Source organism: Oncorhynchus nerka, unplaced genomic scaffold, assembly GCF_034236695.1.
Source record: "Oncorhynchus nerka isolate Pitt River unplaced genomic scaffold, Oner_Uvic_2.0 unplaced_scaffold_1153, whole genome shotgun sequence".
In the NCBI taxonomy this organism is placed as follows: domain Eukaryota; kingdom Metazoa; phylum Chordata; class Actinopteri; order Salmoniformes; family Salmonidae; genus Oncorhynchus; species Oncorhynchus nerka.
In genome coordinates, this window is record NW_027040178.1 from 163,955 (window position 1) to 180,092 (window position 16,138).

Here is a 16,138-nt window from a genome sequence, read left to right on the forward strand (position 1 = left end):
GGCTGTAGTCAGGAACCCACATGCGGGGGGGGGTGTAGTATGAAGTTAATGTGCCCGATCTCGGAAGCTAAGCAGGGTCGGGCCTGGTTAGTATTTGGATGGGAGACCGCCTGGGAATACCAGGTGCTGTAAGCGTTTCGCTCCAGTAGAGGGTTCTCTTGTGTCATGCGTGGAGCAACTGCCTTTTATTTATCACCCTAATGTATTTTTATTGGACTAAAAGGCAGTTTGTTAGTGCCTCCCTGCCATGCCCTGATCAAATCCAATAATAGGCAGTGCATTTCCCTCAATCTAGGCAGTGCATTCAGCATTTGTTTTTAGGCTAGGAGACTGTCAATGTCTGTAGTCATTAGGGCCCTGTAAAATCCCTTCAATGTTTTGCCTGATCCCCCAAAAAAAAAACAATTCCCCCTATTCTCCATTTTCATTTCCCTGTTGACTGTTTGTCCCTGCATCTGTAGGTTTTTGCTCTCAAAAGTACACCTTTTTATAACATGATTGGATGTTCTGTCCACGACAACGTTTAAAACCCTAGCAGGAAACTACTTTTGAGGTCTGGGAAAAACGGAAGACATATCGATTTTTCAATAAAGCGTTTCACATTCTCCACTGGTTGAAATACTATCCTGTGTCCTCAGATGAAATGGAGTTAGATATGCATAGGTTTTTTTCCTCTATATATGAATTGAGCAATCAATCATGTTTAGTCTATTGTATAGTTACAATGTGTAATCATTGATATCCCAGGAGCAGTAAACACTTTTGAAGTGTATAATTGTAATACATATATGCAGACACCGCATCGTTTGATATGACTGAAAGTGTGTCATACCTGAACCGCACCTTTATTTGCCAGGGAAGAGTACATGGTCGGTGAATATATTCAATGTACAGGCTACAATATGGGAATCTCATACGTGGTAATAACTAAAATACATGTGTATATAAGTCTTGCATCCTTGGCACAAAAGGTATATTCTACTCTAGGCTTCATTAATGCCATTAGTTCAGAACTGTTTTAGGGTCCATACCCAGAGCGGCAACAGTTATTTTTAATCCGACTCAAGCAAGTAAATAGCTAGCCATGTTCCTTCAGCTGCATTGCAAGGCAAGCTTACAATTGTGCAGTCAATGCTTTAGCCAGCTCGATTCTTTACATCCACCGTTTCACAAGACAACTGCCTGGTTTGTTAGTTCTCAGGAGTCCCTGAAAGACCATTTACAAATTCATTCTCCTAACACTAGCTAGTCTAACTTGCTAAATAGAGATTTGTAATTTAACTTTGACCAAAAAAAAAAGCCATTTCTCTACATTATCACATTCCTCTCAAATTGTACATTTGCTTGACTCGTTAAGGCAACTTCCATCTGTTTTGTCAGCAATCTTCGTTGAGCGCCACAAGGCAAGGGTGGCTCGTGTCAAAAGTAGTCTTTGGTCATCAAAGCCTTGGGACCCAAATGCATAATGATTGCTCAAACTCCCCCTTGTGGTGGTCTGGAGCAATGAAGCCGTCCTGCGGTGCAAGCTCGCAACTTTTTAAGGAGTGTCTTCAGACCCCGCTGTTCCGTACGGTGTGTTGAAATCTTATCCTGATGCGGAATAGATTGCAACGTAATCATAGAGACCTTCATAGTTCGGACTTGGAGATTGTGAAGAGATGTCTTGTGGGGAATGCATGGGTGTCTGAGCTGTGTGCTAGTAGTTTTAAAAAACAGACAGCTCGGTACATTCAGCTTGTCAACACTTCTTACACAAACAAGTAGCGATGAAGTCAAGCTCTTCCCATTTGAGCCATGAGAGATTGACATGCATATCATTAAAGAAGAAATGTCCATATTTGGATGGAAACCAAGCTAGTGAGCGGTATCAAGGAAAGTTGTAATTTCAGTTGAAAATTACCAACACTGCATCCAACCACAGCCCTGCTGGTTTCACTTTGGCAAACCACTATAACATTGAGTCAGTTCATCCTACTGGACATTGGAAAGCTTTTGTTTTGACACCCATCATTTGTCCTAGATGGGAAATTCTCCATCCCTCCGGTGGGTGGTTCAGAGTTCCATGCTGATTGATACATGTCAGATGACAAGCCTACTACATGCCCCTTGGTGTTAAATGCAAATCAGATACAATTAAGGTAGCTCCAACGGTTAGGATTGTTTTATATAGAACACTTTATTTGACATGTTAGAACAAGACATTACACCCAAAGAATGTATCCAGAAGAAACATATAAATGACGCTCCTCAAAGAGGTCTTTGACATGTCGTTGACCTGTTAAAAGAGAGAGAAACTATTAGTTCAGTTATGGTCTGCCAGGGTCTGAAAAGCATAAAACAAGACCTACCTCTTTTCGAGTTGTCCTGATTCACACATTGTCCACTACAGGGGCCGCCAGAGGGACTACTGGCATCACAGATGACCACATCACAATGGACAAAGACCTAGGAATCAAAGATTTGATGGTGTCATAAAAATGTATGATTGCCACTCACACAAAATTAACCAATAAAGATTGTTGGGGTAACTTTGTTACCTGGCCACTCGGCTCAACCGCATCCTCGGCGAAGGAAAACATATAGGCCTCAAAGCGTTTGACGTGAGGGGGGAAGTGGACCCTGGCATCAGCTACTACCGGGTGGAAGACGACACGGTATGGATCCTCGGGGTTCTCACAGCTGCCAGTGTAGAGAGAGGGACTAAGTTAGGAACAAGAAAACGCTGCAAACCCCAACCGCCTTGTGTACGAAGTCTTGTGGTGGTGTCATGACTGTCCTGTGAGGACCAGATCAATTTACAGCAGAAGCGGGTTCTTTCTCCCCCTCCAGTACAACTAAAGGAATGTTTTTGCTAACAGGCTTTTCCCAACAAAAATAACCTGTCTTGAAAAAACATATTTCATATACAATGTAAAGGCTCGAGACTTCCTACCTGTAGAGTGAGGACTTTTCTAGTAAAAATGAAAACCAATGACATTTTTCTACAGCTAATCTCTGACCAGTCTTATGTTAGAAATATTGTTCCAGTATTCACTTTGAACGCGTTAAGAGAAACTCGCCTAGAAAATGTGCATAGTAAGTAGCCATGCCACGAGGGACAGAGAGTTGGTCAGACTGACAGAAGCGTCCCCGGCGGCCAGAGTGCATAAAAGGAATGGTAACAGAAATTAACATTAACCAGAAAACCGTGAGGCGCAAGCTACACGCTTGGAACTTTCCTAAACTCACAAGTACCTAGAAAAATGACCTTAAGTGAGATCATTCTGCTACTATATCCAAACCATCCTACTCCTCACCCACTGAGGAATCAGCGACAGGGTTGATTAGCCTATCTTCCAGAACGAGTGAAAGGAAAACCCATCCTGTAGTTCTGTTCAAGATTGGAGCCACGGACAACCAACGACATTGTGATCTCATGTAGCCAATCAGAGAGAAGACCAACCACCTACCTTTCCACGTCGGGCATCCCGCATATATACATTCATGCTTTTACTCCAAGCTGGTGCCGGTTTGTGTGTTAAAAAATGTAGCAATGATAAGTGTCCCTTACGGAACGGTGGGGGGTGTGAAGAGAAACCTTGTAACAAGCTGTCATATTGTGTCACCTGTGTGTTTAGCCTGTGTTATTTAGTTAGCTAGTAATTCAATTAAACCAACTTGTATAGTACTGAATCATAAGGCTGGGGTTTTTGCAGCTGCAAGGAGGATACGATGTAAGTGAACTATCAATTTGGTAGATTTCTACCGTCTAGAGTTTAAGTCGGGAGACGGTAACTCTTTAAAACCGCTTCCTCGGCACCCCAAATCCTAACATGATGCATTTAGAGTCGGCTAACAATTAAACAGTCCTCAGATAATTCAAGGTCACGTCACGACAGTGGTTTGTTGGTTTTAATTTCTGATCTTTTGGCCCATCAGACGTGGATGAATCTGATTTAGTACGTTTTTATTTTATTTTAAAGAACAGAAATTGGGCTTTCCATCAACAATATTTATTTTGTTCTACTGCAATGGCTTGTTAAATGACGGATGTCAAACATGTATATTCAAGTCCATTGACATGAGGTGAGATGTCCCTCTAAATGGTTCTTAAAATTCTAAATGACCCAGAATGGTCAGACTACAGGCGACCTGAATATTGATCAATTGACCGTGTTTTAACCAAAGTTGCCGAATAGACAGTCGGTATCATCAACAAGGCAATCATATTTTTCAACACGAGTACTTCATTTTAAACAAGAATTTCATGCAATGCGCCAGAGCAAATCTTCCGCTGTTGGAATAATTGGTCACACAAAATCAATTCTACACCCACGACATCGGATTCACATGTGGAGGACTTCTGTGAACGGCGCAGCTCTACTATACAAGTAACCTACGCAGACAGTTTAGGCCTACTTTTTTATTTGCATCTTTGGGAGGTTTATCCTTTACTGTTTAACTGCCAGATATTAGCAAAAAGGAATTTGTGAAATCTGAAGACGTTACATTAAGAGACAAATGCCCACACCAGTACAAATCCACTTGAGCTGAATGACGATGGTCAGGATTTTGCACAACGAGATAGTTGCAGTTGCAGCTGAAGTGACAAATCTGAACTGTCCATTTAGTGCACAGCCATGTGAATGTTGTGCCTTTTCCTATGATATACAAAACATTTCAGCCTGTTTTTAAAAAAAACTGCCATGACATTGCTGATTTAATAAACAGCTGCAAAATTACTCCGTGTCCACATGGCCAAATTTAGGTTTTTGATTCCATTTCATAAAAATGGTAAAATTGCGTGATTTCATAGCATTTTGCAAACCCGATCTCCCAAATGAATGGTTTTGACCAATAAAGTTGCTTCACTACACTGCTTGGTGTAACATGCATCCACATACTGAAAAGGCACCCGCAAAATAAAGTGTCATTTGCAGCGTGCATAATCATGGTCAAAGTCATTGTGGCCCATTACAATGTAGGAAAAAGTCATCTTTCAATAGTTAACCAATTTAAATTCTTGAGATAAAAATTAGGCCAGCGTGTCCATCTGTGGCAAAGTGCTCACCCAAATCAAAAATGTAGTAACATTTTTTCAAATATGAACATTACCTAGCTAAATAAGGTTAGCAAGATGCAGCTACACTTGACCGTGGTATTTGTTCATGTTTAGCAACTCCCAATTAGCGCATTCCTCTAGGACAGGAAATTCAATTGAAAGCGGCATCAACTTCTGGGGATCCTGTCAACTGATCCTATTCAGTTTCAAACATCCATGCTGCACAGGCATCTGAACCATCCTTTAGGTTTAGTGCAATAACTGAATTCAACCCAAAACCAACAACTATTCAGTCAGTGTTAAGAGCAGTTGTATGAAACCAAATCGGAAAGGCAAGCCAAGCTTGCCAGCCGCTCTTGATTTCCATTCGACTGACCATCAGCTTGGCACAACACTGAACTCTAGCCAACCAAAAGGATAACATTGAGTAAAAAGGTGTAGGTAACGCCAACATTAACCTTTTCACACGCGAGTTCCAGATATCTTCAACAGTCGTCCCAGTGGGAGTTGATTTTATGCACGTGATGTCAGAATGCACTCACCGTGTCAACATGTGGACATTTAACCCGCGCTGACCTCAGACCAAGGCACACTACCTGCTAATTTTCTATAGGCTGTTTCAACTTCTAATTTTGCCTCATTCATTCACAAAAGTAGCCCATTTCACTGTTGCAGACCATTTCTATTTGAGAATTTAATGAGCCGGACAAACTTTCCTTCAAAAGAAAGCCCAAGCACTTCCCCAGATCAAGTATACAGTCCTTGCACATTTATTGCCTTCCTTACAAATAACTGTGGACATGTGCATTCCTATCAAAGTGCCTTATTTTCTGTGTAACGTGTTGTCGTTTCTACTGAGTACCGTAAATATAATGTACTTAGCGTTTTATTAACGCATGCGTTCTGATTCTTCCTAGATTGTAATGGACACGTGTGTAAAACACTTTTGAAGGTGGTACTGAATATGAGCTAACATCATACAATCACGTAAGCGTCTGTCAGACTAATATTGATCTCAACTGGAGTACCCCATTGTCTTAACACTGAAGTCGTTAGTTGATTTCAACACTGCATAAGAGTGTAAACTATGGTACCTCCGTGTTGCCAGATAAGACCGCCCTTGCCAGGGGTATATAGCTTAGAGAAACTGTCTTCCCCGCCATGTATAGTTGATAAATTCCCAGATCTTTGTAATATTTCCTGCATCATCCTCTTCACAATACCTTCCCCAAAGGACTTAACTATATCTTGCAACTCTGTTTAGCTTTCGTGCTACGGTTGTATTTGGGGAGGTGACGACAATTGGCATTTTGTATAGGTACCTGTAAACTACTTGTCATGTGTATGTCATAACAAGTACAAAGATTAGTCACATGCTGAAGTGGCCAAACTAAGTTAAGATCTCAGGCAACGGGCGCAGTGAACGGCATTCTAGGAGTTCTTGCTTGACAAACATGGCTGCCATAGTTTCTAAACTAGATTTACATGGCTTCCTTGTACCGCATCATACTGTAAAACAAGTCAACCTGTTATTTAGACTAGATGATAACGTTAACATTTATATATTTTACAAGCAAAGGTGGAATAAAATTGTGAAGACCTTTATTTATCATCAGTACAAAACATTGTTTAGATGCTTTTCAGACAACGCGGTTTAGAGTCGTTTGATGCAGCATACGTTCCGTTCCAATGATACGCTGCAGGGACCACTCAGTGATAACAAGCATGTGATCGTACGCGCCAGAATCTCCCATAAGTGTTAAATTGGGTGGAGATCTGGTGACAGACCGCACATGGCTCACATCGTTTTTAAGCATTGTGACCACTCGACCTATGGATGGGGGCATAGCCACGGTAGCCAAAGTAAATTGCCTGCCAAGCATGATAGGTTGCTAATTACTCAGGAACCACACCTGTGGAATAACACTTGTTTAGGCCCAAAAACAACATGTTACCCATTAATGATGAGATTCCACCGGGGTCGGGAGTCGCGGTCCTCGTTGAGGGTGGCCCAGCAGTGGTCAAGCACCAGCGCTACCTTGGGATCAGAGGACGTGGTCAGCTCCACCTCAAAGTGCAGAGGCTGTCTCAGGTACCTCACCACTGGATAGTCCTCCTCCTGGTGGAACGTGTTATACGAGGTGTCTGGAACACAGAACAACCGGGGGTCGTGTTCAGTGGGCACCATCTCGTTTATCATATCCTGTTGTGCCTTAATGAACACAAGCCATTTATAGCCAACACTACCCACCCCCCACCAGAGGATCTGACAAATTCCCAAATCAGCTCCTCACAGTTACTCCATAGCCACACCTGTAGATCTCAGAAAGCAAGAGTAATATATCATAAGGTTTAGATTTTTGGGAATGGTTTTGTAAAGGAGACCTTCCAAGATACTTTGAGGCTAGGGGTCAAGTTGAAATTCTGAATTTGTACACGCTTACCCTGAGCGAGTCTCATTCTGACCATTAGTCGACCCGTCCCAGTCTCGGCAAAGGCTCATTGTCACGCGGCCTGGTCAGGAAGGCCAATGTGCGAGTGATGTTGGCCACATAGTAGCAGGAAACCTTTAACCTAAAAAGAGGGATGTAAGCAACTTCAATAGGGGAAACTTCAATTAGTGGATTGGACACTGGTAGTAGAGGCACATTTTCCCTGTATACAAAGTATTGAGCAATTGGTGAAGAGAAAAAAACCTATGAAAGCTAATAGCTACAACTGTGATGAGTAATGCACTTACTGATATTCCTCCTCTGAAGACGTCGTGGCATTCAGCTTCACCTCAAGTTCATCTGGCAAGGAGATTTCGTTCTCATACAGCATGACATTGTTGATAAACTATGTAGTAGAGGGGAATTGCTTATTACAGCCTGCAGAAGCAAACAGTCCGTAAATACACAGTACCCATCACCTCAGGGTAATAGTCATTTTACCTTCCTGGTGGTGCCACAGGAGTTCACAGTGAAGTGGAAGTAGGCGAACCGATCGTCGCTGTAGGTGGGACCACAGGCGGGGTCGCTCAGGGTCAGCTGACCGGGGTTCAGACTGGGAACAGACTCCACCTTCACCGCCAGCGCAGTCATCGTTCCGTTAGAGAAACACTCTTGGAGGTGGGGGAGCAAAAGACAGGTAGCCATCAGACCTGGGTTCTGTATTTGTTACACTTATTGAGCTTGAACCAATGGAATAGCACCAAAAGTGCAAACCATGCCCATCTGGTACTACTATTAGACTCACAGTATTTGCAAGGAACCCAGGTTTGGTAACCATGTTATACACCTATTTATCGGAAGTAATTGTTTGAGAACCAACCAGTCAGCGTTTTGAGGAAGCTGCAAGCCAGGGAAAAGTATTTGATGGTCATGTTGTTGTAAGGATTCAACAGAGCCACATCCAGTCTGCTCCTGACAGAGGACGAGTGAACTGACTGGGAACCAATGGGAGAGTTCATTAGTCCAATATTGTATGCATGTATACAGGGTATGGAAAGCGAGGCTAGCTAAAGCAATTTAGGTTAACATGTTTTGGGAGAGCGTCGTACCTCAAACACTGCGTCCGGCGAAGAGAAGGGCAACGTGATGGTGAAGTCTGTGTCGCCTTCTGTTAAATACTGTTGAGCAAACTCATGGTTAAGCAGCCGCTTGCCAACCAAGACCACAAAAAAGGGCTCTTGGTTCCTGTAGTCCACAGTGATGTGGAAGTTCTCCGGATCACAGTTGCCAGTGACTGAGGGTGGCACTACAAGGACAAACAGGGTTGTGTTCATTAATTAAGCACAGAAAACAGGAAGGTACTACTTGAACTGGTCCAAGAAGAAACCCTTGTTTAGATTGCAAAATGTTTTGTTACGGTGGGACTGAATAAACACGATCCTGGCAAATCAGGAACAGGGAAACTGGGTCCAAATACTCTAAAGCTTAACATTTTCTTTGTAGAAAGACCGCATAGGAAAACCCTACAGTATGGCTAGTTGGGCTTTCACTGCCCATTTCCTTTCAGGGCAATCATTAACGAGAGGAAACCATTCAACAGTAGTTTGGCGTAGTCCAGAGGCATACCAATGTCCAGCAGTACAGCGTCCACAACGGCAGAGTGAGAGAAAGGAGCGTACTCTGGAAAGATGACCAGGCCGTAGATCAGCTGAAGAGTGAAGGTTGTGACACCTTGTTCCGCCCTTCTCTGTAGTGAGGTTAAAAGCATTGGTCAATTGGTCAGCATTATTGTTGTAACAGAACTCTATTCAACATCAAGTGACAACTAAGTACATATGGGGACTATTAAAACAAACTATATACTTAAAGTAATGTTGCCCTCATTCCTCTAAATCAAATGCACGCAACTGCCAAAATAATGGATACAAAGTACATTTGTGCCATTATTTTGTTGGTGGCCCACTTATTAGGGCATGTACAAATCACTGCGCGTGGCTTTGCATTTAACAGAAACACACCTCCTTAAAGACCACCGGGTCTGAGAAGGGCACCTCCATCCTGAAGGTCTTCAAGGTGTTGTCCGGGGATCTCTGCTCATGAACATTGAAGCCCCTGGCGTTGCACTCTGCAACAGTTAGCACCATGGTGGGAAAGGTGATGTTCAGCAGCTCCACATCAAGGTTGAAGGTCCCCAACTCAAGCACAAACACTGCCTGCTCAGGAACGGTGTCTAAGGGCGTGTCTGTTCATTGGCAAACAAAGGAAAACATTTTGAAATGCGGTACAATGGAAGTTGAAAATTGATATTTGTTATTGGGTAAGTCCAGGTATTGCCTCCCCGTTTCATTACATTTTCTTCTGTTTTGTGCCTAATGAACAACCCAGGCATCCCAAATTACCATAGGCACTATTTAACTAAACCAGACTCACAGTTGCGAACTTGTGGAGGCCTGGCCATCGGAGGCGTTGTGATAGGGAAGAGGACTTTATAGCTGGTGTCCTCATGTGCGACCTCCTCGATCCACAGCAACTCAAGCATGGGCTCAATGGTGTAAGTGACAAAGTACTGGTCATCCTGAATATGGCTCTGTAAGGGAGGCAAGTGATGCAGTCAGGCTGTAATACACAATTTGAGTGCAAAAACAGGTAAATGTTCCTTATAAGCCAGAAAGTTAAAGACAATTATTCCACCGCTTGTCTTTTGTGCCGTAATGTAAGACAAAATATCCAAAAGGAAAGTATTGGTTACCAGACTTTAGAGAGCTGGTAGGTGTATGGTTGTCAACTTGCATTTCCGGCGGTGTGCATTTTCAAAGCAACTGACACGCAAAGTAAACACTTGCACAATATGTAAACAGCAGCCGAGTGTTGCTTGTATTCAGTCGACAGTGGCAAAGCTACCGGCTACCTAAAAAGTCATGTAAACAATCCTTTAGTGTGGATATTTGGTCTCAAATTTCAAGCGGCTAAAGGACAAACTGCAAAGACAAGCGGTAGAGTATGTTTAAATGTAATTTCATGCAACATTCACACAATTTTGCAATCCATTGTATATTAGCCTGATTAAGCAGACAATTGCTCAATAAGAAACATTTTACACAAGACAACGTTTCTAAGAGTTTACCCATGAGAGATGGCAAAGGGTTACTGCAAAGCACTGACAACTGCTGTAGTAAAAAGGGCTCTACAAATAAGACTTAGAAATTAAACAGGAACATTTTACTCATCCAATGCTGACCTTGAAGTAGCCGCCAACCGCCCCCACTGGAATTTTAACAATAATATGAGCCTCTGTGACTAAAACCGAGTAGTTTCTGGCAGCCATTTCCTCAGTGTCCATCCTCTTAGCGTCAATTCCCATGTACACCTCCAACATGGTGAAGGCATCAGAGGACAAAAGTGGGTCTATGTGCTTGGGCATGTACCAGGTGATCACTTCTGGAGTAAAGGTCACTGCCTCTGCAGTGAAACAAGAAGCCAAGTGCACATCAAAACAGAACATTTTGCAACTGAGCCATTATTTGGAAAAAGTTCCAAAACATTTTTCCAACTGAACACTACATGAAAGTCTTGTCTGGAGCCAATTAAGAACTGGGCTTATAGGATCTTAAATTATTTCGCACTCAACCTGGTGTTGGACAAACAGCCGTGGCATCTACTCGCGTAACCAGCCACTTCTGCTCAAAGAAGGTTGAGGTTGAGAGCACCCGCATCGGAACCCCAGCTACCTGTTCAGGGGGCAACCACACCAGGGCCATGTTCAGTAAGGCACACCGTTCAATATGTTGCAGAGTTCAGGTAGGGCCAGTTTCCAAATGTTTGCTCTACTGAACATGACCCAGTTCATGGAGGTCAGCTTACATTCTGGAGGTATGTCTCCTCTGCATTATGAGGGCTTCTTAACACCAGCCGTGTGAGAGTGTTGGCTATTGCATAACCCTTTCTTTGGACCTCATCCACATTCATGACATTCTTGCTAGGACTAAAGACGACTGCTGTCATTTTGTATCCTGAAGCAACAGCCTGTCTCAGGAAATGGAAACATGAATTAAACAAAATTTTCAACAAACGCATTACATTGTTTAGCGCCATCCTGTCATTTTGTAGTGAAATTACAGAAACTGAAATACGGCTACCTCAGCTCCTCTCCGGAAGTTGCCGCTCCTTGCTTTCGGGCCCCCAGTGGGCTGTTCGGGGATGGTTTGGATGTCTGGAAGAGTCCTTCTGACAGACACCTAGAGAAGAAAGGCCATTATTCCCTATGCATTTTCTCCCTCCCATACAATAGGAAATCAAGGGCCAGTTCTCAATCTGTCCACTCGCCTCCTTAAATGCATTGAGAATAGGCCTCTAAAGTTCTCCTATGTGCATTTTGAAGAGGCGAGTGGAATTGAGATAGAGAGTCAAGACCTCTACGTTGTGTCGCAGAAGAAATGAAACACTGGACAGTTGTAGCTCTAGACAGATCATTTATACAGGCAGTACGACAAGCACGACTGTAAACATGTCCATTGGGGCATGCTCTGCTCACTTGCCTCCATGTAGTTGCGGGCGCACAGAATCTCTCGGGAGGTCCAGGGGGTGTAGCTACAGGTTTTGCCCACTCTATACACAGGGTCTTCAGTCATGTGGTTTCCTGGCAGCCTGAACTGCATGACCAAGCTGAACATTTTATCATCCTAAAATGAAGGGAAGGGAAAAATGGCTTCATTATATAGCAAAAAACTAAATTCAGGTGACATTCATGCAAGTTATAGACTGTGGAAAAATTGGCTATATGAATGCAGCTGCCACTGTATTGAAGCCACACTACAGGAGTAGAGCTCAATAGTTCACATCACTGCAGTCTGTATCAGAAAGTTGGCTGGCCCTCTGAAAGTCCTCCATAAACTTCTGCTGTACCTTACGTCATCGTTAACTTAGAGGTAAGAGATACCAGACCCAGGGGTGGCTGACAATGGAGATCCTTTTGATATCCACAGAGTTAAGTAAAACTGCTTCAATGTTCTGGAACCGGACTTCTAATAACATCCATGCGCTAAATTGTATGTATTAGCAACTCTACGGCAACTCAGGCTTATTGAGGACCTTTTTTTACTGAAGAATGGGTTTTCAATTATTTCATTTTTCCATCTAGTGATGCAAATATTGACTTGTATCTTTGTGTATACAGGGCTCATCTGTAAAAGAGCCTGGTCTCAGCATGACTCCATGTCAAAGGTAAATAAAATGACCTTGCTACAGTATGAGTTGCAAATGCAGTGACACTGAAAGGCAAACTGTCAATTTGAAGTACAAGCAAACGCTACAGTTCTTAGGGTTACCATGTTTTGGGAAAAGCAGTTTTGAAGAGAAGCAAAAAACATGGCATTCCCCATGGGGTCAAATTTAAAGCTGAATCCACACTGAGTAGCAAGGCCAGGCGTCAGGTTTATGATTTGTGTGTCATCTGGAAGGGATGGAGATGGTGTGAACACAATAGTTGACAAGCAATATCAAGCCATGAACTATGAAAGGAGAGAAAGCGAATCATATAAGGCAAACTCACTGAAGACAGCATCAACCTCTTCAAAAAGAGGAGTGACACTCAAACGAATAACGTTACCAAGGCATTCAGCGTTGAGGTCATCTGGAATAGGAACGGTTAGTTGAAAAAATCTTTTACAAAAATAGTCAAACGCTTAGTCCTTAAATTTGCAAGGTACAAAATGCATACTTATAGAAGGTGTCTGTTGTGCTTGTATGCCCACAGCTGCCATCAATAGGCAAAACAACCTGTAAGGCATTTGAGAAATTATTATGATTGATTAAAAGGAGGAAGAACACAACTCAAATGTTTGCGTCGCATAAGACTCTCCTAGGCCTGCTACTACTTACCCTGAGCTAAGGAAAATAATCATTGTAGAACAGATTTGTTCTGATAAAATACACAGCTACAGAACCTAATATATGACCCAAAGTGTGCAGCCTACAGCCCAGGGGTATGCAACTTTTACCCTATGACAAAGGCTTCCCACATTCAGTCACCTGAACCCCAAACCCCAGATTTTCTTTTTATTCCCCTAGCCCTACAAAGCTGATTCAAATAATAATCCAGTTTTGTTAATCTGAATCAGCTGTGTAGTGTTAGGACAAAAACCTAAATGTAAGGCAACTGTTCAATTTTAGAAGGGTGCTCCGCCCTCACCGCTTTTATCCATTCATGTCAGGGGCCATGGACCGGTGCAGTCAACTGGGTGGGACTACCAACTTCATTGGCTGAGCCCTACTGGTGACCCTGTTGAAGTCATGTCCAATCGGGTCATCAGAAGGGCTCAGACAATTGTGAAGAAGAAATGTTACTACTTTAATGTGAAGATAGCCTCAATGGCACTGCCCATGCTGTCACAGACACTATATTGGCACAGATACATAGATGAGTCTTTTGGCTTCTTATTATCTTCTTGTCCAGAGGTGCCCAGAGTAAACTGCCTGCTACTCAGTCCCAGAAGCTAAGATATGCGTATTATTAGTATATTTGGATAGAAAACACTCTGAAGTTTCTGAAACCATTTGAATGATGTGAGTATAACAGAACACATGGCAGGCAAAAACCTGAGAGAAAATCCAACCAGGAAGCTATAAATCTGAGGTTGGTCATTTTTCAACTCATTCCCTATTGAAGACACAAATGGTGTCATATTGTTGCACTTCCTCGATGTCAACAGGCTTCCACTAGATGTCAACAGTCTTTAGAACCTTGTTTGATGCTTCTACTGTGGGGTGAGGGGCGAATGACAGGGAAATGAGTCAGAGGTCTGGCAGAATGCCTTGAGCTCGTGACGCTCGTTCACATGAGAGCGAGCTCTGTTCCATTGCAATTCTACAGACAAAGGAATTCTCCGGTTGGAACATTATTGAAGATTTATTTTAACAACATCCTAAAGATTGATTCTATACATCGTTTGACATGTTTCTACGGACTGTAACAGAACTTTTTGACATTTCGTCTGCTCCTAATGAACACGCCGTGAGATTGGATTTGTTTACAAAACTCGCTAACAAAAGTAGCTATTTGGACATAAATGATGGACATTATCGAACAAAACAAACATTTATTGTGGAACTGGGATTCCTGGGAGTGCATCCTGATGAAGATCATCAAAGGTAAGTGAATATTTATAATGTTATTTCTGACTTCTGTTGACTGCACAATAAGGCGGATATCTTTTTGGCTTGTTTGGGCTCTGAGCGCCTGTCTCAGATTATTGCATGGTTTGCTTTTTCCGTAAAGCTTTTTTGAAATCTGACACAGCGGTTGCATAAGGCAGAAATATATCTTTAATTCTGTGCATAACAATTTTATTGTCATCAACATTTATTATGAGTATTTCTGTAAATTGATGTGGCTCTCTGCAAAATCACCGGATGTTTTTGGAACTACTGAACATAACGCTCCAACGTATACTGGGAGATCTTTTGATATAAATATGAACTTTATCGAACAAAACATACATGTATTGTGTAACATGAAGTCCTATGAGTGTCATCTGATGAAGATCATCAAAGGTTAGTGATGAATTTTATCTCTATTTCAGCTTTTTGTGACTCCTCTCTTTGGCTGGAAAAATGACTATGTTTTTCTGATTTGGCTCTGACCTAACATAATCGTTTGTGGTGCTTTTCGCCCGTAAAGCCTATTTGAAATCGGGCACTGTGGTGGGCTTAACAAAGTGTATCTTTAAAATGGTGTGAAATACTTGTATGTCTGAGGAATTTTAATTATGAGATTTCTGTTCTTTTGAATTTGGCGCCCCTGCACTTTCAATGGCTGTTGTCATATCGATCAGCCCTAAGAAGATTGATCTATCTCTATGAGGCAAGACAATTGTCATTCAGGATTAAAAGGTGACTGCACTTCCTGATTTGGCCTTAGCTGTGTTCGAATACTCGCACTAACTGTACTGTTTGTGACATGAATTGAGTATTTAGTATGCTTATTGGTCATAGTATACCTGTATAAATATATCATAGTATACCTGTATACCTCTGGCCCTTCTTTGGACACTGTGTTAACTAACCTCCAGATGAGCTTCAATGCCATACAACTCTCCTTCCGTGGCCTCCAACTGCTCTTAAATGCAAGTAAAACTAAATGCATGCTCTTCAACCGATCGCTGCCCGCACCTGTCCGCCCGTCCAGCATCACTACTCTGGACGGTTCTGATTTAGAATATGTGGAATACAAATACTTAGGTGTCTGGTTAGACTGCATCTCCAATCCAAAAGCCCCATTTACTACCCACCACTGCAACCTATATGCTCTCGTTGGCTGGCCCTCGCTTCATACTCGTCGCCAAACCCACTGGCTCCCGGTCATCTACAAGTCTCTGCTAGGTAAAGCCCCGCCTTATCTCAGCTCACTGGTCACCATAGCAGAACCCACCCATAGCACACGCTCCAACAGGTGAATCTCACTGGTCACCCCCAAAGCCAATTTTTCCTTTGGCCGCCTTTACTTCCAGTTGTCTGCTGCCAGTGACTGGAACAAACTGCAAAAATCACTGAAGCTGGAGACTCAGATCTCCCTCACTAAGCTTTAACCTCTAGCGTCGAGGAATCCCGTATCCGGGAGCAATCATAGCCTCAAGCTCATTACCATAGCATAGCGTTTCCTATTCATGAA

General features: G+C 42.7%; 1 protein-coding gene across 1 annotated transcript; it reads right to left on the reverse strand.

Moving 5' to 3' along the window:
- Nucleotides 1-2,157: 2,157 nt before the first annotated feature.
- On the reverse strand, nt 2,158-13,496 carry LOC135569876 (uncharacterized). The gene is given in 22 exon segments (XM_065016086.1): nt 2,158-2,275; nt 2,349-2,445; nt 2,538-2,679; nt 6,997-7,186; nt 7,486-7,536; nt 7,539-7,615; nt 7,782-7,879; nt 7,975-8,144; nt 8,354-8,468; nt 8,583-8,779; nt 9,100-9,220; nt 9,492-9,715; nt 9,904-10,060; nt 10,712-10,932; nt 11,102-11,201; nt 11,335-11,496; nt 11,610-11,708; nt 12,009-12,152; nt 12,798-12,922; nt 13,022-13,102; nt 13,190-13,248; nt 13,351-13,496. Coding segments are annotated over 22 exon segments (2,727 nt in total). The 5' UTR covers nt 13,374-13,496; the 3' UTR covers nt 2,158-2,201.
- Nucleotides 13,497-16,138: the final 2,642 nt, after the last annotated feature.